Source organism: Varanus komodoensis, unplaced genomic scaffold, assembly GCF_004798865.1.
Source record: "Varanus komodoensis strain SLA01 unplaced genomic scaffold, ASM479886v1 scaffold35, whole genome shotgun sequence".
Taxonomy (NCBI): domain Eukaryota; kingdom Metazoa; phylum Chordata; class Lepidosauria; order Squamata; family Varanidae; genus Varanus; species Varanus komodoensis.
The window spans coordinates 5496962-5522478 of NW_025335856.1; the positions used below are offsets into that span (position 1 = coordinate 5496962).

The 25517-nt window shown below is 47.9% G+C and overlaps 1 protein-coding gene across 7 annotated transcripts in view; it reads left to right on the forward strand.

Annotated features, from left to right (window-relative positions):
• The window catches only part of GRAMD1B (GRAM domain containing 1B), a 167484-nt gene that overhangs the window by 127110 nt on the left and 14857 nt on the right, over positions 1-25517 (forward strand). For 5 of the 7 annotated variants that reach the window (XM_044439525.1, XM_044439526.1, XM_044439529.1 and 2 more), the window contains 12 exons: positions 3403-3423; positions 6403-6426; positions 15575-15659; positions 16813-16916; positions 17658-17753; positions 18751-18831; positions 19475-19590; positions 20925-21084; positions 22365-22551; positions 23533-23676; positions 24908-25026; positions 25139-25281. In XM_044439525.1, coding sequence (XP_044295460.1) covers positions 3403-3423; positions 6403-6426; positions 15575-15659; positions 16813-16916; positions 17658-17753; positions 18751-18831; positions 19475-19590; positions 20925-21084; positions 22365-22551; positions 23533-23676; positions 24908-25026; positions 25139-25281 — 1280 coding nt within the window. The remainder of the gene's footprint in view (positions 1-3402; positions 3424-6402; positions 6427-15574; positions 15660-16812; positions 16917-17657; positions 17754-18750; positions 18832-19474; positions 19591-20924; positions 21085-22364; positions 22552-23532; positions 23677-24907; positions 25027-25138; positions 25282-25517) is intronic. The other 2 variants (XM_044439527.1, XM_044439528.1) reach the window with 1 other exon arrangement.

Genomic DNA, 25517 nt, shown 5'->3' on the forward strand with positions numbered 1-25517 from the left:
AGGGCACTCACAACTTCCCTTCAGTGGCAACAGATTTAGCACACTGTGGCCAGTCTGCCTAATGGACTAATTCGGGCCAGTATTACTGGCAGTGGCTCTCTTCTGTTGACGGAGCTGCTCTTCGAGAATGCACGCCAACAAATCCCCTGTTTCCCGAGATCATTCTGTCCTCCTCCCTGTTTTCGAGATGTGATTGTGCCTGTTTGTTCGTAGGACCCTCTTGTTATGGGATAAAGGGAAGCGATGTGGGGCCTCCGTGTTCTGTCAGGGTTTCTGCTGCTCCTTCAACTCACAGCAAACTGATTTGCCCCTGGAAGTGTAAACAGGAGGAGGGCTGGCACGTGTGAATGGGTGAGATGATGACATAAACCTGCAGGGTGCGCACCGCAGCCCAGCCAAGATGGAGCTCACCTTTCCCACCCCAAACCCTCAGTCACTTGCAGCTGAATAGAGGCTCTGCAGTCTCAGGATGAGAGAGCGCCTTCAGCTTCCCACTGGGAGATGCTGCCTAGCTGTAGACCGTGTGTTGTAGCTTTCTGTCCCCTGTGCTGGTGGCCCTGTTTGTCCATAGCCCCTCCTTCTGCCCCCGTTCTGCAAAGATAATTCCTTCTGCATGCTCTATTTGTTGGTTTTTTTCCTTTTCTTTCCATTCTAATGTTCAACGGTTTTCTTCTTCCAGTATGACCGATTAAACCTGATCAAAGTAAGATCTCGACTCTCTCTTGTCTCTCGTGATCCCTTCCAGCTGGCTCTCCTCATCCTCTTCCTCTTCCCTGAGCCTGTCCACTTGTCACTCCATTTCTCATATAAGAGTAAGGGGTGGGAGCCTGGGGTGGAGAGAGGCATTCTCTGTGGCTCAAGGGAGTGTGTTAAAGAGTTCTCCCTGGAATTCAGGAATCCCCCTGCCCTTCCTTCCCTCTCCTTCAGTACTGTTTTGGTCCCTTTTAGGACTTCAGGTTGTCCACTGCCTTTCCTTCTTAGGGAGATACTCCAACCCCCTTCATCTGTTTTCCCTTCTTCTGCAATCTTCCTCTTGAGATAAGCCTTCCAGACCTTTATATGGGACTGGAAAGTGCTGGCACCATGTGGTTATATTTATTATTTTTAGTTAAGACTGTTGTGCATGATTATTCTTAAGAATGATACAGTATCCTACCTTTCCAGCAAAGTCATGCCTAAGGTGGCTAACAATGAACAGATAAGCAAATTCCAAAATAGCAGAAGTGGGACAGAAGGTTGGTTGGAATCTGCTGGAAAATACTGTTGGACAGCTTCCTCCAGCTGTCCCAACAACAAAATTACCAGATTGGCTTCTCAGCTCAAATTATGCTGCTAAAATGATGAAACCACCATTGGTAACCAGGAGTGGATTTTATGCAGAAGGACTGTGAGCTTTACTCAGTTTGGATACACAGAACAAGCATTTGAGGCTTGGAATTATTTAATTCCATGTGTAATGCCATTTGCATGTTACACTTCGAGGCTTCAGGCAGTGGAGCCTTGAATTCTAAAGTATAGATCTTGCAAATTTGAAGTCTGTCCACCCCTGAACAACACACACACACCAATTTCATGCCTAAGATACAAGCACTAATCATATCCACAAGCAACTGAAAATACTGAGTTTAAACCAGCCAACATATGTTGAAGCCACCGGAGAAAAGGCAGTATTTGTCTCCCCCACCCCATTTCAATGGAATGCCATCAAAGGAGAGGGTGAGGCAAAACTCCCCAGGGAGGAAACATAAAAGTCCAGGTGTAGCCTTGGAAAAGCTTCTCTTGCATTCCTACCAAATGCAGCTCTGACATCAGTGGGGCACGGGAAAGAGCCCCAGCTGCAAATCCCAGTGCTCACTCTGGCTTATTCTGGAGCCAGCCGACCTTTGCATGCCCTGGCCATAAGCCGCTTGGGGCTTTGATGGGCAAAGGCAGTGCATGGAAATGGAAGAAGAGCCATTGCAGGTGTTGCAGAGACGGAGTTACAAGATCAATGCAACCTGCTGCCATTAGCATTCTGCCCGCAGAGGTTTGAAACCGCTGCAACTTTTCAACGCTTCTCAAAGACAACTCCGTGTAGAGCACTTTCCACCATGGTTCACCTTGGCCAGTCTGATGTCCCAAGGAAAGGGCATGGTTGGTGCTCCAGCCAAAGGGGTGCAAATACTTTCCTGGAAGCACTTGTCCTCTTTGCATTCAGACCCAGAACCGAATTCAGGAGTGCTCTGTAATTGCAAGCTGGATCATTATGGCTATTTTATATGTTACGTATTTAATAATTTCCAGGATTAGGGAACCCTTTAATTGTCTTAAGGGTTCCTGAACAGTGCCCACGGAGTTAAGAATGCAAGTACGATGCAGTCATTTGTGTGCTCACCTAAACTGAAATGGATGTAGCCTTCACAATGAGGTTCATTACAAGAAGGTGCTTGAAAGATCATCCGGGCCATTTCGGGGCAGCTTCATGCAAGCAGGGAACCCTCCAAACTGTAGCCATGCAGTTTGTTTCTCGGTAACAACCGCCAAGTATCCTTCCAAGCAGGACAACTGCCTTTCTGTCTCAGAGCTGAACTGTTTAACGAAAGGATATTATCCAGAACTAACTAACTAAAGGAGGGGGGAATTTGGTGCTGGGAGTTTGCCAGAGAGGCAGGCGTAAGTGTGGCCTTTTTCTCTTTGCTGATGGTCAGGCCGCTCCCGTGGGCGGTCAGCAGCTGCATTTGGATGTGCTGTCCGTATTTGCAGTCATCCCAGCTTTCACAGGTCTAACCTACAAATGTAGGCAAGATCTCTGGAATGTATGGAGGGGGGAATTGCAGGCTGTGCCATAAGGGTCCTCTTAAGAAAGAACCCGCCATCGGTTTGTTCTGCCCATGGAGAAACAAAATGTAGCACACTGCCCAGGTTTGCACCACAGACCTGGATGAGCATCCAGATTGCAATGGAGGCCTGGCCTTCTTGCTTCGAAATGCCTTATTTAGGCCTCTTGGTCTCTCTCATGTCTCTGCCATGCCACAGCTGCGACTCTGGTGCAAAAGCCCAGCATGGCTCCTGCCTGCCCATCACGGCCTGGCATTTCTCCGTTGGAAGTGACACATGCATATGACTGACGATGCTCTTTTTGCTCCTGTGTGTGGAAGGCATATTCTTCAAGCAAAATGGCTGCTTGTGATCGCGGGTGGTTACATTTTGGCCATCTTGGGATAAACACATGAAGTGTGGAACCCTTCCAATTCCATGTTGTCTCTGACCTCCCCACTCTCCACCTCAAATGTCTGGTTTAAGTGATAATTTCCCACTTGTGCAATAACATTTAGAGAAATAAAGATGGCTGATTTTCATTCTTTGCTTAGCATCAAACCCCTCTACTAACCGATGCATTTTTTTTTGTTTTTGTCCTTACAGAAGAGCCAGAGTTGGTACAATGTAAGTATTTCAGTTTCCTTTATTCCTTGATGCATGGAAGGAGGGTGGGTGCTGCATGGAACAAGATCTTGCAGTTCCGTGGGGCAAGGGCGATGTGGGGCGAGGTGGGTCTCAGAGCCAGCAAGGTATCGACTCCTTAAAAGAAGCATTATTAAAGCAGGCTGCAAAGCTACCCATTCAGTCAAGGACCTCCCTGTTCCCTTCCTTTCTTATATTTTTGTCTGGCCTTTCACGGAGAACAAATGAACGGCTCATGATGGCCAACATAAGAAGATGCATATTGCAAAGAAAACTTAATTTGCAAACAAAAACATCCAGTACTCCAAAACACAGTGGAAAACCCAAACAGTATTGTCTTTCACTTTCTCCTGCATGAAAGACAGATTCCTCCAGATCCTCTAGAACTTGCCCTGGGACTATCATAGGACCTAGGAAAGGACGGATTTCATCTTGCCCGGGTCCATGGGGGTGGGGGGCAGAGTTAAAAGGGGTCTGCTTTGTTCAGGGTGCAAAAGAACTCTCCTTTCTGGGAAAATGGCATAGGCAACATTTGGCACTCTGGGTGTGTTTTGGCCTACAACTCCCATTAGCCCTAGCCAGCAAGACCAATAGTGGGGGATGATGGGAGCTGAAGCTGGTAACCACTGCTTCCAGTGCTGGCGAAATGGGATCAGAGGCTAACTGGTATGGTTCCTCGCACTGTGAAGGGACCAGCGAAGGGAAGGGACTGAGTGTATGGGCAAAAGTCTTCTACACACCCCTCAGGGTATGAAACTGAGATAAGAGAATCCAAATAGGATTGTTTGCTTTGTGTGTTTCCTCCTTCCCGGATTGTGGAGTAATCCATCTTCCCCAGTCTAGTGCCTGCACATGTTTTGAACTTCAGCTCCTATCAGCCCCAGCCAGCATGCCCAGTGGTCAGGAATGCTGGGGATTTTAGTCCAAAACATACAAAGAGCAACAGGCTGGGGAAGGCTGGAGCAACCCTATGCGAGGCAGAGTCTTCCTGCCTGCCACGAGGAGCTTGCAAGCCCTTCCTGTGCACACATGGCTGACTAATTATGTTGGCCGTACTCTTTTCCTTTCCTTTTGAGGTTCTAGGCCAGTGATGGCGAACCTTTTAGAGACCGAGCTCCCAAACTGCAACCCAAAACCCACTTCCTTATTGCGAAGTGCCAACACTACAATAAAACCTGAAAACTGAGGTATCAGTTGAGAAAAAACACCTCACAGCGGCAGTCCAAGCAAATATATATATAACCTTGGCAGCGCACTGACCGGCCATGCGAAGGCTCAGACGAGTTGCGGCCAAGGAGTCGTGGCTCCTGACATCATCGCCTGGCACCGCTGCTCCTTCCCGAGCATGCGCATGGCCCCTGTGTGCGCTGCTATCCGTTGCTCGGCTGGTGGGGCGATGCTGGGGCAGCTTGGTTCGCCTGCCGACCGAGAGGGCTCTGTGTGCCTGCTGCGGCAGGCCTGCCATGGGTTCGCCCCCACTGTTCTAGACCAGACATTTTTCTTTTTTCTTTTCTTCTACTGGGAAAGCCTTCTAGTTTCCCTCTACCTTTAATGTTCCCAGTTCTGTTTGCTTAGCTCTGTTCTGTACTTTCCTGGATGCCAAGAAAGATATCAGATCCACAGAATTCCTTGTTTCTGAACCGCCCCCTCGGCCACATCTGCCCACCAGCCAAGGTGGTAGGGGTTGTTTGAAAGTTAGGTGACCCATGAACCACTGTAAAGCAAGCCATGGGCTGCACGTCCTTCTGCCTCGGTTCACACAACAGCAAGCAAGGCATCTATGGGCACCCAGCACAACAGCTCCCATGGGTCAGTTAGCTTGCATGCTGCTCCGCCTGGCACCGTCGTTATTTGTTTTTTGGCGCCAGGCGAAGACCTTTTTATTCAAACGTTATTTTAATGGTTAATATTATTTATTTATTTATTTATTTATTTATTTATTTTTGGCCAGGTCAACTCAAATTATATTGTTTTTCTATTGTGCTTATTTATTTATTATTGCGAGCTGCTCCGAGGCTTTGCCGAATGGGGTGGCATAGAAGCCTCCTAAATAAATAAAATGAATAGAAACCGAGAGGGTCAGAAGGGGTCTCCCAGGTCATCTAGTCTGACCCCCAGCCTTGCTCTGCCTCCTCCTCTGACCCAATAGCAGGGAAGTACCTGCTGTATGTAGCCATGCCCCTCTCCTGCTCGAGTGTAGCCATGGGCTGGCTTTCTATGCAGTCTGCTCCGTGTGTGTATCGGCACCACCAGGTGCATTCTTAGACCTGTGTGGACAGGCATGCAGAAGGAGACCCTCTCTCTCAATGCTTCTGTATAGATTCCTCCTCCAATGGGCTGGCACTGTGTTCACAATATCCTCTACCTCCGTACTCACTGCTTTCTCCAGGAGAAAAGTAGCTCGTACACGGTCCAAGTGTGCAGAGCTTGTTCTCGTATAAGGACTGCAGCTCTCACTGTGATGTCAGCAGAATGTTTGAGCCTAAAGATCTAGACCCAGATTATGGATGGATGGGATGTGATGAAAATATTGCAATATTGCTTCTGCCTGAGATTATTCAGGAAGAAGCGTTTATCAAGATCCACGAGGAAGAATGCAAAATCTGTCTTGCCGTTCTTTCTTGAAGAAGGGCAGGCTGGTTAGGCGTTCGTGTTTCGCACATGTGTTTCTTCATGGACATTCCAAAAGCATTCCCTTGGGATGAAATGCAATGCTGGAACTGGCTATGTGAATAAATGTGGCCAGACAGCCCAAGGAAAGCCGGATGCTTGAGCATTCTGGACAAGTTTGCAGCCCTAAGAGCTGGATGGCCAAGGCAGAAATTGGCATTCCTTGCCCGTGACTCTCTTCAGCATGGCAATTTGTTTTTGTGGCTGGTGTGTCCTTGCATGTGCATTACTGTTGATGTGTCCTTGTTGTTTTATTTCTCCCTTTTTTGTTTCTTCTCCATGTATTTTCAGCATGAAAGACAACACATCCGGAGAGTAAGCACTGGCTGTGTACTTCTGAGTTATTTTGCCCTAGCTCTTCTAGACACTTTCACCAGGTGAAAACAGTGATGCAGAAACAGGGCTATGCCACCACTGAACTATGAGGTGTCTGTAAAATGATGCTTCTATAAAGCAGAAGTTTTGGCAATCTCCTGCTGTCTCAGCAGTAACCAGTCCGCCCTGTTCTACTTCTGGGGCCAAACATTGCAACATGTTTGAGAAAGAGCATAAATAGAGACGGACGGGCCTTTCTCTGCTGGAGACTGTGCGTCTCTTTTACTGCAAACCATTGTGCCCAGACTCCAATTGCACCTCAAAATGTGTGCGAGCAATTCCCAAGGCACCTCAGATTCCTCCTTGCTATGCAGCTGCCATCTATGTCAGGGATAGTCCGGCCCTATTTCTGCAGGTTTTACTGGGTTTTGTGTGTGTGCTTGTTTCTGCCCAGCATCCTGTGCTGACGTTACCCTACCCTGACCGGTTGCACTTGTCCTTCCTTACCCCGGGGCTTTCCAGTGTGCAGTGGTCATGCCTTTCCATGCTTCCCTTTGGTGGTGAGATCTGTGGTGAGATTAAGCCCTGCATGTGCCTCCAGCTGAGAGAGAGCAAGCGCAAGCATTGGCAGCTTCAGCTTTGCAAGTGTTTCTGAGCATGCGTTGATTTGCATGTGGACGGCATGCAACGGAGCAGCTTTTCCTCACTTGGGGAAGTGCCTTCCCAACTCTATAGACGCTCCTCCATGGAGTGCTGAGGTTCAGAATCTGTCCCACTGTTATTGGCTATTGATGAGGAGGGTGGGAGAATGAGCAAGCTGGCAGCCCTCAGATGGCGACATGGCACATTGAACAAAGCACAGGTTGGGAAAGCCATTGCTGATTCCCGCTGGGAATTGGGCTGCCGGCTGGGAAAAGTGGGCTGACCCACCGATCTGGGTCATGGAGAGTCATGCAGAACCTGCCTTGAAGCCTTCGCATTAGCTCCCCCCACATCCTCCCTGAATGGCCAGTTCAAGAGTGGCTGAAAGGAGTGATCATTGTGGCTTATAAGGATTTGGCGGTGATGAGTTGGCGGCATCCTTCTGCTTCTCCCCCTGCCCAGAGGTAGCCTAGCAGCTCTTATACTTCACAAAGCCCTTGCAGCAAGCATTGGATAACGGATTTCAGCCTCTCCCCGCAACCTCCCCCCACCTTCTATATAACACCAGGCACCTGCCTTTGGCAATAGAAATACCTTTATGGGGACCGAATGCAGGGAAGGGGCTTTGTGAAGGATAACAAACACGGGAATGTTCCCTGTTGTAGCACAAAAGTGCTCACGAGGCCGCGTCGCTCTGCTGAGCACGACAGGGATTTCAGCCTGCAGCTTCTGGTACCATCTCTTTCAGAAGAGGCGGCCCCGGCTTTGCTGTCGTAATGCCTTTTAAAGGGTCGCAGTAAATGCTTGCTCCAGTGCAATACGTACCCACTCCGTAATCGTTGGCCATTGTTGGGGACACACATCTGCAAGGCACTGCCTGCGTGTGACTCCATATACTCTGTCAGGTATTTGCTGCTCTGCACTACTGCCTCCGCATGGGAGGAGGCTGGCTAGTCTACAGGCTACCTAGCAAACATTGCACAGGCAGTGAGATCTGAGCCAGAGATTCCGAGCTCACATACAAGCTGCCTGGTACTGGCCAAGGTTTCAGAAGGGGGTCCGTTTCATCACTCCTTGGAGATGCCCGGGACCCCTGAGATGGCAAAGTGCATGTTCTGACATGCTCGGAGCCGCCATCCTGTGGAACCTCAGCCCACATTCATGTTGCAAAGGGTCCTCATTTAGGAGAGCGTGCAAAGCACTGGTCTAAAGTAGGCCGTAACAAAAGGGTTGCTTAAGCCGCCCATGAGCACCTTTGCAGGAGATCTAGCGACCTCTGAGTTTAGGCCAATGGTAAAACGGTTTATAATTGGACTGTTTGAAATGCGCTTGTGAAAAGCACCTGGCTTCTCCACTCCTGTTTGTTGTTATCAACTCAGAAAACTGGTTTGTCAGCATGTGGCCAGAGGAGAGGAGATCACTCGGTCACATCTTCCTGTGGTCACAGATGCTGAACTAAGTGTAGGGGGGACCGAAAGGATCTGGGGCTCAGGCCCACAGGTGGCATGAGCACGCACATGCGTACACCTGCATGTGCTGGCTTGCATGCTCCAAAGTCTGCAAAGGGCGCTTCTTCCAAGGGCGCCCCTGTTTATAAAAGGGGAAGTATGGACTGGGGAAAGGAGGGCACCAGATTGAAAGGAAAACGGAACAGAACCAGGCAGAAAGATTGATTGAAGAGGCAGTAGGAAGTCAAGCACCCGCGAGCCAAAGGCCAGCTTGTCCAGGGGGATCAGGTGCAGCAGAGACCCTTGGGGCCCTTGTTCCGGGGGGTGGAGGGCCCCCCAGGCCGAGCAACCCCAGATGGGCCACCTCTGGAGCCTGCCTCTGAGTAGGCAGCTCCGGGCAAGCCAATCTTGCTCAGAGTGCCTCTTCTTCCTCCTGCTGCTGGCACGATATTGGCTCGGTTCTACAGCCTCTCTGCCAAACACCCCGGAAAGACTATTTGCGTAGGGCCGAGGGACGCCTCACCTCTGGCTTTCCTCCTTGCCCCGCAAGGACCATGGATGTGCATGCGCCTGTCTGGCCTCCTCTTGCCAAATTCCAAGTGCCCCTCTGCTGTGGCCGAGCCCCCTCCCAGGAAGGGTGCACTGCCGCTGGCCAGGCACCTCGCTTTGGGGGATGCTCATTGGGAGGAGTGCCTGCACCTCTTGTCGTCGTGCTTCTGCCCAGTCTCCAAGGAATAAGTCCTGGGAGACGAGTGGCATTGCTCCCGAGTGGTGCGAACGGAGCCACTCTTGAATGGCCGTGTGTTGTGGCAAGCCCTCCAGACAGCAAGCTCTGCTGGGCGGCTGTAGCTGAGTGTTAAGGCACATCTTTTGCCCACAGAAAGCTACACATCCAAGCGGGAAAAGCCTCTGCCGGCATCCTTGCAGAGCGGCTGCTGGACGGTACTGGCCATGCTAGGCTAGATAGGCCCGTGGTCTGATTCAGAGGAAGCAGAGCCCCGTGTTCTGAAATGTTCTAGGCAGCTTTGTATCAGTACGGTAAGTAGGTACATATCTCCGGGTATGTATCTGCGCAGTCGATCTCGGCACTTTCTTCCTGCTTTGTGGTTGGCACGGCCACCCTGTCCATGTGTCTCGTGTCACAAACTGCATCTGAACACGTGTGTCTCCTTCCTCGGCTCACCTTGTGTGGCTAGGACCTTGCGAGAACCCGCCGGTGCCCTGCTGCAGGTTCAGAGCCCCCCATTTCCCCTGCTCTGCCTTTAGCCAGCCATCTTCACAAGCCATCAGAAAGCCTGACTCAATGAGATCCACCCCTGCTCCTCGCTCCCCACTCACCCTCTTCTGGTGGCACCCTGTCCCAGCTCCTGATGTTTGCCCTAGAGTTAATGTTTACCATTCTGCCGCCACTTGTCTGCAGACTGCCCTGTTTTCACTTCCTTCAGAGACTGCAGGTGGCTGTGCAGGGAGATAGGAAAGGTCTTCCTGATCCGTATCTGAAAGGCGTTCTCATCATCCGCTGCCAGAAAGGAGAGGGACTCCTAAACGTTAGTGCAGAAAGCTCAGTCCTTTGCCAGAGGTGTCGACCTGGAGCTTAAGGTCAATGTAAACCTGATGCTGCCCGCAGAAGCTCTCTGTTCCATCCAGGCACTTCACATGGCTGCTGCCGCATCTCAAAAGGGACTTGCCCTCCCTGGGATCACAGGCATGCTGCATTTTGCTCACCGGTGCTCTGCATCCCCAGAGGGCATAATTGCCACATGTCTGCAGCCACATGTGGGGTTAGGCACTGGCTTAAGGTGCTGTTTGGAGCAATTTGTATCATGAGTTTCCACAGAGAGAAAAGGGGCTGTTTGATTCTGACACAGGGAAAGGAAGGATTGGGAATTTGATCTGCATTTCCCTTTCCTGGAGCTGCTGTTCTATTTAGAAAAAAGGGGAGTGAGGTTATTGCATCCCAAAATGTTTGCGATATTGAGTAGACATGCTGGACCTGGGAATCTGCAAGCGCATCCCACATGCTCCAGCCCAGGTGTGTGTCCCCCACCCCACCCATACTTTCAGAGGGATCAGATGGCCATCTAAGCGCCCTTGCACTGGGTGGTGGTGGCTTTCCCCTTCTTATGTCACATATATTCGAACTCACGCAAGACACTCCTCTTTTTCTGACTTCAAAGGATGTCAGCCTTGCTTAATACAGCGGACTTTTGCAAATCAAATTAGAAAGAAATGTCGCACTGTTATTAATATTAGTTGGTACAAAACTTGGTTTCAGTTAAGTGTAGCCTGGTGAACAAGGATGAAGTGAACTTGTCACGTTCAGCAGAATATATGTTGGCTCAGCTAAGCAAGCAGGAAGAGTGGAATCTCAGTCTGTGTGTGTGTGTGTGTTTGCGTGCTAAGTGTACTTTTATAAACTGGTGCATGATAATCCTGCTATTTGAAGGAGACTGTACAGAGCTAATATTGAGTTAACTCATCTAAGAATATTAATCCAAATCAATGAATTTCAACTTTGCATCTGTTAACTTTTAATGTTAAAGAGATCCCCTTTGCTTCCATTTCACTTCCTCATTGGCAACTGAAGGCAAGGAATGTATTTGTCTTGTCTGCCTTTGGCAGTTTAGTTTTGTGAACTTCCTTACAAGATTCCTTTAAATCAGGTATTTAGTGTATAGGACCCATTACCGAAGCTTTCAAGGTAGTTTAGTCCCCTCCCCCAAAAAAGTTTGTGAACAGACGTAAATAAAATAAGATAAAACAGGGGATGTAAATATCATAGCCTGGTACCAAAGGTCTAATGTTGGCAACAGGCAGCCTTTATTTAGGAGGGAATTCCAGGAACAGGAAGCCCTCGTTGAGATGACTGCATCTGTGGTTCCATCCACCTGACCTCAGCAGACAGCCTGGAAGAGACCTCTTAAAGATGACCTTAATGCATGACCAGGTTGATCTAGGAGCAGCTATCTCTGCAGGTATCTGGAAAGTCAGCCTTAAAAGTGACCAGCAGCCCCTTAAATTATCCTCAGGAATGGAACCAAAGCCAGTCACATTCTTTCAGGGTTGGGAAGAGATGGTCATGCCATCTGGTTCCTGTGATCAGCCTCACTGCTATATTTTAAGCTAACCACAGTTTGAGAAAGTCTTCAAAGATGACCCCACATTATAGCGACCATTCCTAGATAGCGGTTGAACAATGAAAGCTGGAATATCTCCATTCTTCTTTAGTCTGGCCATTATCTCAGAACTGGGATAAGGGAGAATTGACCGAGACTAGTGTTTCAGCCTCATATTAAAGCCTTCAGTCTTCTGTAGCCCCCGATCAGTTCTTGTCCATCACTTGCCTTTATATGGCTCTCCATACTGGTGTCCATTTCCCACTGGGCACCCACTGGGCACCTGTCTGTACCCACCAATTCCCTTTCAGGTGTGCACCTTGCTCGCTGCAGGTTTTGCAAGCTAGCTCAGGCTATTCTGAGAGACCTTTCCACCCATGTTGAAAACTCTTGCTGGTAGGTACCTTTCCAAATCAATTAGTTTCTCCTTTTGAGTGTTAATAGAGCTAGTAGTTTCGTACAGTCCTCCAAACGGGTATTTTCTGGGCTTGCACAAGTTCAGTTGTATACCTGAACATTATCCACAAACCTGGCATCTTTTCTGCTTTGCTCTTGAGCACACATCATGCAAGTTTGTGGCTCACACTGTTATGCTCCTGATCCAAATTATAAGCCCCATCCTATTGTGGAGCCTTCAGTTACGCTTGCTCATATTTACTAACTGCTTCTGCAAATTATGATAATATGATGTTGGAATAGAGGAGGATTGGGAGCTATGCACAAAAATTGTGCACGCCCCCTGAAGTTCTTTTCCAACAGTGGAAATTGGGGAAGAAAAGCAAAGAACTCTGGTTTTGAATATTCCCCCTAAGAAAGCTCGTTGCTGCAAGATGGTCACTGACAAACCGCGGTTTGGGGTTTCATCATCTCCGTGCTTGCACAGATTGGCCTCTCGCTTCTCTTTCTTCCCCCCCCCACCCCCAAGACAAAGTTTGCATTACAAGAAATATTTGCTAGAAGGGAGGGGTGAGGCTGGGTTACTGCAGGGCATTGGCCAACAGAGTCACCCAGAGAGTGAAACTTGAAGCATGTGCAAGTCATTTGGGTCTTTTCCCCACCCACTCCTTCCACAAGGAAAACTAAACAGAGCTGCTGCTGAAAGGAGAGGCAGAGTGAGGGAAGCCCAGGGCAGCCGCTGGACCGAGCTCAGCATTGTAGAGCCGTGTTCGCCCTGGAGGGAGGCTGGCAACAGTTGGAGGTGGACCGAATTCTTCTGCTCCAGAGATGTCAACAGGGTGTGAGAAGCAGCAGAGGACTGGCCATTGAAACCTGGCATCTGTGAGACTGCTAGCCTGCTGCCCCGTGGGAGCCTCGCTTGTTGCTGCCTGTTACGATCTGGGCATCTAGAAGTTGCAGTGCAATTGCATTACGGGTTGTGAAGGTTCTGTCTGTGCCTGACTGTGCTGTGAGCATCATTGCTGGGATTCTTGCAGCGGACGGGCCTTCTGCAAAGCTACGGTACCTCGGTCACAAACTCCCTGGAATGGAAGAGTTTCTCCAAGACTGTCTCTGGGGGCAGATCATTCTGTGTCCCCTTGCTGCCTCTTTGGATCTCCAGAGCTATATGTGAGCGGGGAGCTTTCTGCCTTTTTAAGCTGGTATCCACTTCGGTTGGTAATTCTGGTGACTGTCCCAAACGGAAAGCGTATTTGCTTCCGAAGCCCATGTACCACCAGCAACAGAGGAAGGACGGTGGCAAGTGGGTGACGTTGATATCATAGCATGGATGTGCTATCGGAATGTGCAGCAGTTCTGAATCTTCTCCTGGATCTGGAAGACAAAGTGTTATTGGGATACCTGGAAGTGTTGCATGATTTATCTGACGGTTATGGGAGCCCAGGAGGGGAAGATATTCCAGCTGTGAGTGTCTGCCAAGGCAGTGCGTCCTAGAAATGTTCTTGTGCTACTTTTCCTCCACCTCTTGCTTAGGTTTTAGTGACATGCAGAAGCCCTGGCTCAACATAGTTTTCTCTCTTCATTCATGCCATCTTGTCCAAAGGAAATGCTGGCACAGAGAAAGGTTCAGGATTCCGTACGACCACCCCTTTCTCTCCTACATCTGCTCTGTCTCTGTCCAGTCAAACTGAACACAAAAAGGTCCTGTTGCTTCAGCCCTCTTGATTATTTTTTGTGAGGGAGGGAAAAAATGAGTCCAGAGTTCTCCATCTAATTTGCTTTCCCTTCACTAAGTTTCTCAGCATCTAAATTTCTTTCGAGGTTAGCAGGAGGAATTGAAAGCACATTATTGGTCTTTTGACATCTTTCATCAAGTGATGGTCTGTTTTTGGCCTTTTATACCTGGCTAGGTTGTATTGCCACCTAAACTCTGTGTGTGTGTGTGTGTGTGTGTGTGTGCGCGCGCGCGTGCGCACACAGGTTGGGGGCTGGTTATGAGGAACAGAGCTGTCCTTAATGGGATCTTAAAAGAAGAAATTCTTGTGGTTGGATGCTTGCAAGAACAGTGCTTTGAGGAGTGGACGTTGCTGGCATGTGTTCATGTGACTGACTTTATTTGGGCTGAGATTTTTTTTTTAAAAATTGTTTTTGTTTTTGCAAAGCATGGTATGTTCTGTCTGGCTGAAATGTGTACTTCTGAGGGATTCTTACCCAGCTTTATCAAAACAAAGAGATGCACCAATAATTGCTCCTATTCCAGCCACAAGTGACGCTCCTCACTTCTCAGCACCACAAGCAGCCTGCCGCAACCTGGGCACCAGGTGGGGAAGGCAGGTTTATAGTGTCATGGCAGAGTCATGCTGTATACGAATCCTTAACTGTTTCCCTGTTGCTTGCAAATCTGTTATGCTCAGCAATGATGCTCAGGACCAGAGTCTTCTGTACATCATTCCCAACAATAAAGCCTGCGAGAGGCAGTTAGAACAGCACGGCCAAGCACTGGCTGCTTTGAGATGCATGGCAGACATTTGTGTCTGAAGACACCTGAGCTACTGCTGGAAAAATGGTCCGAGGACATATCATACCATCCTGCAAGTTTTTAATGGTGTAGCCTGCACCAGTCAATCTGTTCACCATCTTTCTGGATGGACCTGACCTGGCTTGTGTTACCAATTCCCGCAAAAATGGTTTGAATGGATGGATATTTGTTAGCGGAGAACATCATGTTGGAAGACTTCAGCTTCAGTTGTGCCCCCTTGAGTTGCCCCTAAGGTTGTGAGAGCCCCTTTAGCTTACCAGTGCAGAGGTGTGTGCTCACCCTGCTATATTTGGGTTGCTAAATAGCTTGCATGTTGGTGGAGAATCCTCAGAATAAGAGAATGGTTCGCCTCTAGTAGGTACTAGAGGTCTAGTGGGACTGCTTTGAGGTATGGATCTTTTTCCACCTACCACCACTTCGTTCTACTACTTGAGAATCCATCACAACCAACATTGCTCCCAGGGTTGATATAAATCAACAAGAGACCAAAGAGTTGGATAATGCAAAATAAAGTGTGGGGAGTTTCCAACGTCCATTTGCCCATCTCTTCTCTTTCCTTGTCCTATACCCTCGTCTTAGCCCTTGCCCAAAATTAACCCCCCACACTCCAAAACACTGTGGTCCATATACGTGCCATGAAACTAGACCTTTGTTTTCGTTGAATGTTTGCAAAAGGTAGGTTTGTTTGGTAAAATGTATGGGAGACTTCAGCAGATTCTACAGCTGGGTCTTGCTGAGGTCACGATGGAATGGAGTAACCCTTCTGTTTTCGCAGTAGACTTGCTCCTGTTTTTCCTGCCTGTCTTCACCCAGCCACCAGTGCTTACTGAGTCCATTCCCCTCATCTGCTTCTGCTTTTGCAGCATTTGTAGTGAGATTATGTGGACTGCTTCCCCATGCCTTGTTAGATTAAGAACATATTCCCCCTGTAGCTTAGATTTCTGGCTGCTTCTCTGACCTTCGTCATCATCCCCCCATCTTTCTAAGGAACCTTCCTCTGTTTTCAGGTGCTGAGTCCAACCTACAAGCAGCGGAATGAAGACTTTAGGAAACTCTTTAAGCAACTTCCTGACACGGAACGCCTCATAGTTGGTAAGACCTCCTTCAGTATTAGCTCCTGCCCAGCCCGTGTGAGTCAAGTGTCATAAAAATCAGCCTTCCCAGGTCAGGATGGAGAAAATCTCATTCTTGGCAGGGGCAAGAAACCTGCTTCCTGTTTCCCTTAGAAAGGTACGCACAACACCTTCTTGGGAAAGGATTGCACTTTGTGCTAACCACGTCATTCTTTCATTCAGTCATATTGCGATTTATATCTTGCCCTTTTCCTACAAAGGGCTCAAGGCAGCTTACATCTCCTCCTCCATCTTATCCCCACAACAACCCTGTGAGGTAGGTTGGGCTGAGAGTTTGTGACTGGCCCAAAGTCACCCAGTGGGCTCCATGGCTGAGCGGGGACTCGAACCCAGATCGCCTGAGTCCCAGGCCCATGCTCCTAACCACCACACCGGCTCTCATTTGCCTGGATTTCTTTCTTTCATTGGCATATATTGGGCAACAGTTCTGCATTGGGTCTGGTTTGACTTCATGACAAAGTTTATCCTAATTCGTTAGCTTTTAAGTTGGTGTCAGTATTATTATTCTATTGCCCACAAATTTAGTTGTACAAATCTGTGGAAAAATGAATGTATTTGATCATTTCTTGCAACACCAGCCATCAGGATTGCGTCCCTTTTCTTGTTTAATTTTTCTAAATTAGACTCTTATCCAACAAACTAGAATGGATTTCAGAGGCAGCGGTCACAATAGCTTTGTCATCATGAGCTACCTAGAAAGTCTAATAAGGAGAGAACACCACAAGCTTTGCTTTCTGTTTTGTTTTGGCAAAAGCTGAACCCGGCTGTGCGTCTTTTGTTTGTGCTGAGCCCTTTTTTGGGAGTCTGTTCCTGGCAGGGTTCCTGAGGCTCTCCTTTGTCCTGGTTGTCTTCGGGATCACCCCGTAAATTCTATCCTGCATCAAAAATAGTAATAAAACAGAACAGAATACTGCCAAGGACCTTTTGGTGGTTTTAAGAAGTCCCTCAAAACTTAATTTCAGCTTCTGCCACCAAATTTTGTCCAGGTGCTTTCACTGCTTAGACTGGGAGGCGGTTGGCATGGCTGTCTGTATTCCATACCGTGTGCCTCACCCAGCTGTTTTTAGGCTGATAATAAATGTTTATTGTCAATGGTGATTTTCTTTCCACAGATTACTCCTGTGCACTTCAAAGAGACATTCTTCTGCAGGGCCGACTCTACCTCTCTGAAAACTGGATATGTTTCTACAGCAACATTTTCCGCTGGGAAACGCTTGTGAGTGACTTCTCTGTGTTTTGTCTTAACATTTCTGTGCCACCCAATAGCTGAGGCTCTCTGGGTGGCTCTCAGTACATAAAATACAATAAGATAAAATGCAGTGAGAATATGTAAAAATTAAAAGAACAGCATGAAAGATAAAAGTAATAAACTAATAGAACCTTGGAACAGTGCAATGATTTGAAACAAAGTACCAGGTGTAAAACACGAGCTGAAGAAATAAAATACCCAGGAAAGTAAAAATGTCTTTACCTGGGACCAAAGAGAGAAAATGGGCCAGGGCCAGGTGAGCTTCTCTGACAGGCTTGTTCCATCCCTGTTAACAGTCTCAGTTCTATTTTGCACTGGCTGAAGTTCCTGGATCATTTTGCAAAGGTGTATCACCTTGCAATAATGCAGGTGAGAGGTTATCAGAGCATGGATGATTGGAGCTGGACTCTCTGTCCAGATAATGACACAATTCTATCAGCCTCAGCTCTTGCAAAGTTCTCTGTGCCACCGAGTCCCCCTGTGCCACTAGTGACCACACTGATCCAAGGGAACCTCCAAAGTACAAATCTGATTCTTTTGCAAGTGCGCCACCTCCTCCAGGGCAGAATGAAGATCGCTTAACCGGGCAGGAAAATGCTCTGCGCTTTTGGGATGGTTTTGGGACCATCCTGGAAGCGCTGCACTTTGTTCATTAATATGGCCTTTTATCCCCTTTGCTGTTTTTGTTTTGTTTAATTGTTGGGATAGTTGACAGTCCGTTTGAAGGACATCTGCTCCATGACCAAGGAAAAAACTGCAAGGCTCATTCCTAATGCTATCCAAGTTTGCACTGACACTGAAAAGGTAGGTGCCAGAGTTCTTGACCCGTTTGCTAAGAGCAGAACAGGAACCTGTTGCTGGGATGGGTAGAACTGGAACCAAGCATCATCCAACACTGCTTGCGATTCCTCTGAGCCCATGCAATGGCTACAGAAAGGAAGCCAGTGAGGCTGGTCAAGGACGTCAGCCAGGCCAGGGAATGGCAGCAGTGTCTTTTAAGAGAGCCCGAAGTGGCTTGAACTCCCCATGGTGTGCTGCTTATATGTGTATTTCTTGTCCCGTTGTTGCCACTGGTTTGCAGACTTTTGTAGATAACAATATTATCTTCATCACAGTACATTTATGTCCCACTCTTTTCTTCTCATGAGGCATTCAGTGCCTCACAAGCGACTCTCCTCTCCTCTATTGTATTCTCTCCACAACCCTGTGAGGTAGGTTAGGTTGAGAGCCAGTAGCTGACCCTAAGTCACCCAGTGTGCTTGCTGGCCAAGTGGCAGGCAGAAGCTGGATCTCTGGAGTCCCAAGACTGTGATCGCCGTGTTGCCCTGTCCTACTGCCAAACCATCCTGAGACAGTATTAAAACGTCTGAAATAAACAAGGCTGCATCGGTTGCCCGAGAGTGCCTGCTGGATAGATCTACCCTGCCTTAACTACTCATGCAGCTGAATACATGAATGAGAATTATTGCAAACAGATGGTCTGTGGAACAGGGAGTCTCTCTGGGTGGCTTCCAGCATATTAATAGGGTGACCACTTGGTGCAAATAGTTTACCGTTACCATACAGCTCACCTAGCGGCAGCCCTCGCTGTGGAAAAATAAATTCAAGAGTGCAGACCAGACAAGGTGGTAAAGAGAAGCTATAGAAGTAGCTTACTTAGTTGAAGATGCACAGGCAATGCATCGCTCCCCCTTGCCTTGCCTATGAGCAAGCTTCTCCATTCCCATGTAATTGTCTCATAAAAGCACAACCTCTGTTTCTTGGCTCTTACGCAGCCTCCCTAACTCTCTCCTTTCCACAGCACTTTTTCACTTCCTTTGGCGCCCGTGACAGGACATACATGATGATGTTCAGGCTGTGGCAGAACGCACTCCTTGAAAAGGTATGGGGATATGAGGCCTTCCTTACGTGGGTATACAGTTGCCTGCTTCTGATATGGGTGTGGATCCTTCAGCAGCAAGTGGACAAGGCAGCAAGCAGTCAGTGAAACAAAACACTGTCTTCATCCTTTAAGGCTAGCAACATAGTTGACCTTCTCATAGGCCGATTTTTGAGAGGCCTACCCTCTGCAGTAAAGCTTGTACTCAGTCTAAGGCCTCTTGGAAATACCTCTCTGCATAGGTGTAGCTACTGATGGTGGTACTTTACAGTTTACTTTTTTCTGAGGCATTACTGGTGACCTACAGGTTTTAACAAAACAACAACTCCAGTCACAGGGATGCTTGGAATGCTTTCCCAGTTTGCATTGATTGACATGGGAATTCTGCAAGATTCTGCCTGTGGCTTCCGAACCCAAGGGACTGTGGCAAAATCAGAGGCTTGCATGGTTTTCCCAAATACCAGTGTATGCATGAGATTTTAGGACTAATCTCATGGCTAACATGGCAGGCTTTTCCCTGGTTGTTGAATTGTGAGGAATAAAGCAGGACAGAAGTTTGGAATCTTAATCCAGGCTCATCTGCGTGCTTAATTTTCACCATGTCACCCCTACCGGAAGCACTGATTCACTCTCCTCCTCCCTCCAGCCTCTTTGTCCAAAGGAGCTGTGGCACTTCGTACATCAGTGTTACGGTAATGAGCTAGGGCTGACGAGCGACGACGAGGACTACGTGCCCCCTGACGAGGATTTTAACACCATGGGGTAAGCTGCGTTGCTCCCAGCCCAGTGTGAAGATTTCATGCATTGGCTTCAGTGAACAAGAGTCAAATGCCAGGTCTGTCTTAGGCACTCCAGTGGGCCGGGGTTAGGGATCTGGCAAGGGAGATGGCCCAAACCAGTAGTTCTGGCTTGCACAGCACAGCACAGCACAGGGTAATCCTTTGGGGCATGTGATGATGTACACCAGCCTTCCCCAACCTGGTGGCCTTCAGAGGCTTTTGGACCACAACTCCCAGAATTCCCACCCAGCAGGGACTTTGACTGGGAATTCTGGGTGTTGCAGTCCAAGCATGTCCAGAAGGCACGAGGGTGGGGAAGGCTGCTGTACATAGTTTCCATGTAACGTGCTGTGTAGTGGCAGTCCGTAGAGTTGGTTTGGTCCAGGAACAACCAGTGTTTGGTCCACTGCTTCCTTCTAGCGCAGGAGCACGCAACTTCAGAAGGTCCAGGGCCATTTCCTGACCTTCCCCTTGTCCTCCCACATGCCACCGAAATCCTCACAGACGAATGTGGTTGGCAATTCAGCACCGCCCCCAAAACACTTGTGGGTCGCCTGTACATTCTGAAAATGCAGGGCAGGTGGTTATCACCTCCACAATTTGGCAGCAGTGGTGGTAACTTAGCAGAAGGACAGGCTGCACTGGTTGCCCCTTTCTAGTGTTTCGGAAAGGCTTCTGCACCATCATCAGCTCCTTTTCAGAAGACTTTATGATGTATGTGTGTGTGGATTCTGCCAGAAATAAATAGGTTGCACCACACATCCTAGCAATGGGAAAATAAGAAAAAGGAATGGTGAGCATCATCGTGGATGATCTAGCCAGTGGCATCTTTGTGCATCGTGTGGTTGACCTTTTGGGGAGTATCCGTGCAGTATTTCAGCAAGTCCTCATCCCAGCACTTATAGATAAGATGTGATCTCCATTTTGTGCTCCAATCCTTCAACAAAAATGTCTCCCAGTGATAGAAAAGAAAAAGATTCTGCTAGATGAACATCCTGCACCTTTCATATCTCAGCCCTTGATGGCCTCCATGCTTTGGTCCTCAGTCAAAATCATCCACTATTGGACAAACATTCCAGTTATCTGGGACCAATCTCGCTGCATGTGCATGTATGATAACCAGTTTGTAAATCTTCCAAAATGGCAGTTTAGGATAGCAGATGGGTATGGTCAGAGAGTGAGAGAGAGAGATTTCCCAACACAGAAGCTATCCTACAAACCATTCATTTGTTCAAGTGGTTTCATTTTCCTGTGTTTGATTTGTGGGTGGATGGGGAGACCTGACCAGATGCATCTGGACTCTCTTTGATCTTTCAGCTACTGCGAAGAGATCCCAGTGGAAGAAAACGAAGTGAACGACAGCTCCTCAAAAAGCAGCATGGAGGTCAAACCTGAACCAAGCCCTCAGCTCCCCAAGAAAAATGTCACCAACAGCAGCACGTTGACCCCGACAGGAAGTAACGAAGCTCCAGTCCCGGTAGGAATTTCTCTCCCACCTCCTTCACATATCTAATCTGATTCACTCATAAGTGATAAGGGGGTGACAGTTACTTAACCATATTCATTTATTTTATTTCTATACCACCCCTCAGCCAAAGATTTCTCAGCGGTTTGCACAGTCCATAAAAACAGATGATAAAAATGCAATAAAAATATCAGGAACTCAGGAAAAAAGTCTATAACAGCTGAAAACAGATCATAAAAACAGGCAATAACAAGTAATAAGAACAACAACAAAGACTGGCTCTGCAAATCAAAGTGCAACAATATTTATGGATTGTGGAAATCTGACCTTTTAGCTCCAAATATTACAAACTGAGTGCAAAATTTAATTTCCTTGCCCTGAAGGAAGCAGGGTTACAATTTTAAGTATTTGAAGTGGTGGAAATCCGCAGCTGTCTTCTAAATAGCAACCATGAATGGTGTTTTTCTTTTTGAAAACTGTGGCTGGTTTTCTTTGTGGATAGAAATTGGTTTATAGTGGTGTGGGGGGTTCTTTGCTTTGTTTTTGATATATGCATATCATTTTGTTTAAACAACTGTACATTCTTTGCTGGGTGTCTCTGTGTGGTCACCCTCTAAAATGTAAGTCAACATCAGCAAGAGTTGCATTTGCTTCCGGGCTTTTAGAGGTCACACCTTAGCCCAGAACCTTGCAGATTGCAGATGACTCCTGGAGAGTGATCCTATGGCTGTTCGACTTTGCCTACCTGGACGTAGGAGGGGTTGGTGTCCAGGCTGCAACCTTGGAGCACACTCCGAGGTTGCAGCTAGGACTCTGATCTGGGAGTGCCTTCCTTCCACCCTTGGAGTGCCCCTTCTCAGCCCAGTTTGCAGCTGTAAGGTTAGAAGACCACCCTCAGAGCTGGTGGATCGTGGGTGTTCCCAGAGATGGGGAGGGGGAGTGAGGTTTCCCCACAGTGCTGTGTATCCTGGTGGGGCCTCAGCCCCTCCTTGTGCATCTGGACCAAGACTGAGGCAGACAAAATCAACTGCTAAGACCTGCAAGGTGTACAAGGGGCCTTCACCTCTGTGTCCTTGATGCTCTGTGGTCTCCTGAGTACAGAGGGCTACAGGTAGCCAGAATAGATGGTACTGCCCATCACACATAAAATATGCACAGCTCTTTCCTTTACACTGACCAAAAAATGGGAAATGCATTCACTCAAGCTCCTCAGAACTTCAAAAAAGGTTAACTATCAGTGGCATCCACCTTGTAGTAATGGTGATGTGAGTGTGTTTCTTACACTTTTCCAGTATGAAGGGATCGTTCCTGAGGAAGAGGAAGTTGTGGACACCCTCACAGAGAAGGAACTGGCAATTGCAAAGCTCATTGGAGACAAGATAGAGATAATTGCGCCCGTGACTTCCCCTTCCCTGGACTTCAATGACAATGAGGACATTCCGACTGAACTCAGCGACTCCTCGGAAACTCACGACGAAGGTGCATGGCTGGTATCCCCAGGTGTTGTGGTGGGGTTGATTGTCCCTTTTGGGCTCCTCCTATGTACAGTACCATGCATGTGGTTTCAGAAGGACCGGGACTTCCAAGCTCAAAGTTCATGGTTTTTCTACCATTTGATACTCCATGGCATATCGAGCATTTGAAGCTTCTTTATTTTTAATTTTTCTCCAGCTGAGACACATTAAAACTTATGGATGGCTAGTTTCTGGCTGGATTACACTGGCCCTATAGCATAATTAGGGGTGTGATTACAGACACTGAGCAACACGCATCAGGACCCTTTCTTGGGCAAGCCCCATTGATTTCGAAAAGAGTCATGCAAGGCATAATTCCTACTGCTGTATGACTGATGCCAGTGTAAGGATGCACACAAGTCTTTTGGTTATTCAGGAAGCACTCTCATTTTAAAGCCAGCAGTTCAAATGCATCGCGTCATCCTGAATTGCTGACATTCTGATACTTAGTATTTTAACATTTTCTGAAGAGCTCACAGGGATGATCATGAAAAGCCGACAACAGAATTGGCTGATTGTTCTAGGTTGAAACCATGAGCTGGATTGGAAATCTCTGTTGGGGCTTTCTCATGTTTGTTTGTTTGTTTCATCCCACTTCTATACTGCCCCATGACCCAAAGCTTCTCTGGGTGGCTTAGAAATGCTGAAAACAGCATGCAGTAAATAGATGCACGGATTAATCCTTGGAATGGTCTTTGCCAGCGTAATGTTTCTGCATTTAATAAACAGGTCCCTGAGCACTATTATGTCAAGACTGATGAAAGACTGCAATATTAGTGTTCAGTGGCTACTCATCATGACGGCTCTTGGTTATGAGTTCCCTCCTGTCCTTCTTGTGGATTTCCTGTGAGCGGCTGATCAGTCGCAGTGTGAGCAGAATAGGACTGGATAGGCCTTTGGCCTGACTCCACATGCCGACTCCTCTCTCCGCCTGTGCTTTCTGCAGGGGAAGTTCAGGCTTTTTATGATGACCTGAATGGACGGCAGTACATGAACGAGGTGTTCAACTTCAGCGTGGATAAGTTATACGACCTGCTCTTCACAGACTCTCAGTTCCTGAGGGACTTCATGGAGCAACGGCGGTTCTCTGGTAAGTCTGGGACTCTGGAAGTTGTGTAGGCTCGCATCCCAGCTGTTTTATTTTGCTCAGAGGTTTATCTACGGTCATGTCTTCTACTCCAGTTCTTAATTCCAAGTGTAAAAATCCCATGGCATTCTACCCGGGGCCTCTCAGAATGTATGGCTCTGTGAAAGGAGCCAACTACTTTCTGCAAGGAATTTTCTCAGCCCTCACAGCGTCTGCCTTTCCCATGCTTTGGGTCAGAAAGGAGGGGAAAGCGACCTTCCGGAATTCATATTGTACTTGCGGACCTCAGCCGAAGCCACAATGAGCTCTTTCTCCTTTGGCTTGTTCCACATTTATGAAAGCATCAGACGATCACGATCTGAGAAATGTGCTTGCTGGTGGAAAAGCTAAAATGAACAATTCCTCCAACCCGCTCCCACTGCACACTAAATCTGGTTTCTTCTCTTCATGGTTTTCTTCCTTCAGGAAGCTCAGATCAGCATAGGGGGTTGTTACCAAGTGACCTTCCCAACTTTTTTGGTTGAGAAAGGAGACTCATCAGGCATCTTCAGCCTCTTCTTTGTGCCTGCAACCTGTAGATTCTCTGGAGAAGTACAGTTCTCCCGAGAAACTTCACCAAGCTTATTAAAATCCTCCCAGGCTATGCCAACCCTTATGAGAATCTTGTCAGTCTCATCAAAATTCTTGTTAAGTTTCTGAAAACATATCAGTGCAGTCTCAGGGGTGCCCTTGTCCCTGTCCCAAATTCTCTGTAAAATTCGATTTAGGCAAGCTACAGACTGTACAGTGTCTCTCTTATCAGAGGGAAAAGTTTTATCCTCCCAAAGTTTGTTTTTGGCAAAATTCTGCTAGTGGAAGATGTAGGAGAGAGACTTCAGTGCTTGGAAGGATAAAAAATAAGCAGTAGATTTTCCTGAACATGCTGCTCAGGTACCTGAGGTGGAGGACAACTTCTGGCACTGTGGGAAATTTTCTGACTCCTGTCTTGTTGTGGTGCAATCTCTGGAGCTGAAAGACTGGCGCTCTTAATGAGGCCTTGGATAAATCACTGTTCTTCAGCCTTGGCTTTATGTTTTTAACTGGGGAATAGCAGTATCAGAGGAAAATGAGCATGGGTAAGTTAAAAAGCACAGCATGGGATATATACTAAAGAATAAGTGTTCTGTACCCGTCTTTTTCTGTCTGCCAATGCAGCGTTCCCACCAAGCGGCTTTTTCCTTCATTCTCTTCACAGAGGTTGTCTTTCATCCCTGGAAGAAGGAAGAAACAGGGAACCAAAGCAGAGTTATCCTCTACACCATCACCCTCACCAACCCTCTGGCCCCCAAAACTGCCACTGTCACTGAAACTCAGGTAGGAGTCCTGCTGCAGACCCCTGAAGCCCGGCATGGGCCTGTTCTTCTCGAATTAATTCCTGGTAGACCATCCTCCGTCCACTCATACTGCTTCTCTTTGCCCTCGCCAGACAATGTACAAAGCGAGCCAAGAGAGCGAGTGCTACGTGATAGATGCAGAGGTGCTAACTCATGACGTTCCCTACCACGATTATTTCTACACGATCAATCGCTACACATTGACGCGTGTGGCCAGGAACAAATGCCGACTCAGGTGGGCTGCAGTTCTGCCCTCTTACCAGGGAATGCAGCATCCGTTTCATGGTCTTTCGTGTACAGGTGCTGGCAATGTTTGAATTGCAAAGCTTGGAAATGCGCTTCTCAGAGGCTAGTTAGGCTCAGCTTCTTCTAACCCAGTCCAGTGCAAGTAGGAGGAGATCATGTGACTGTGCAAGATCTTTGTGTCTGTGTGTGTGTGTAGGGGATAAAGAACGTGCCTTCTTCTTCCTG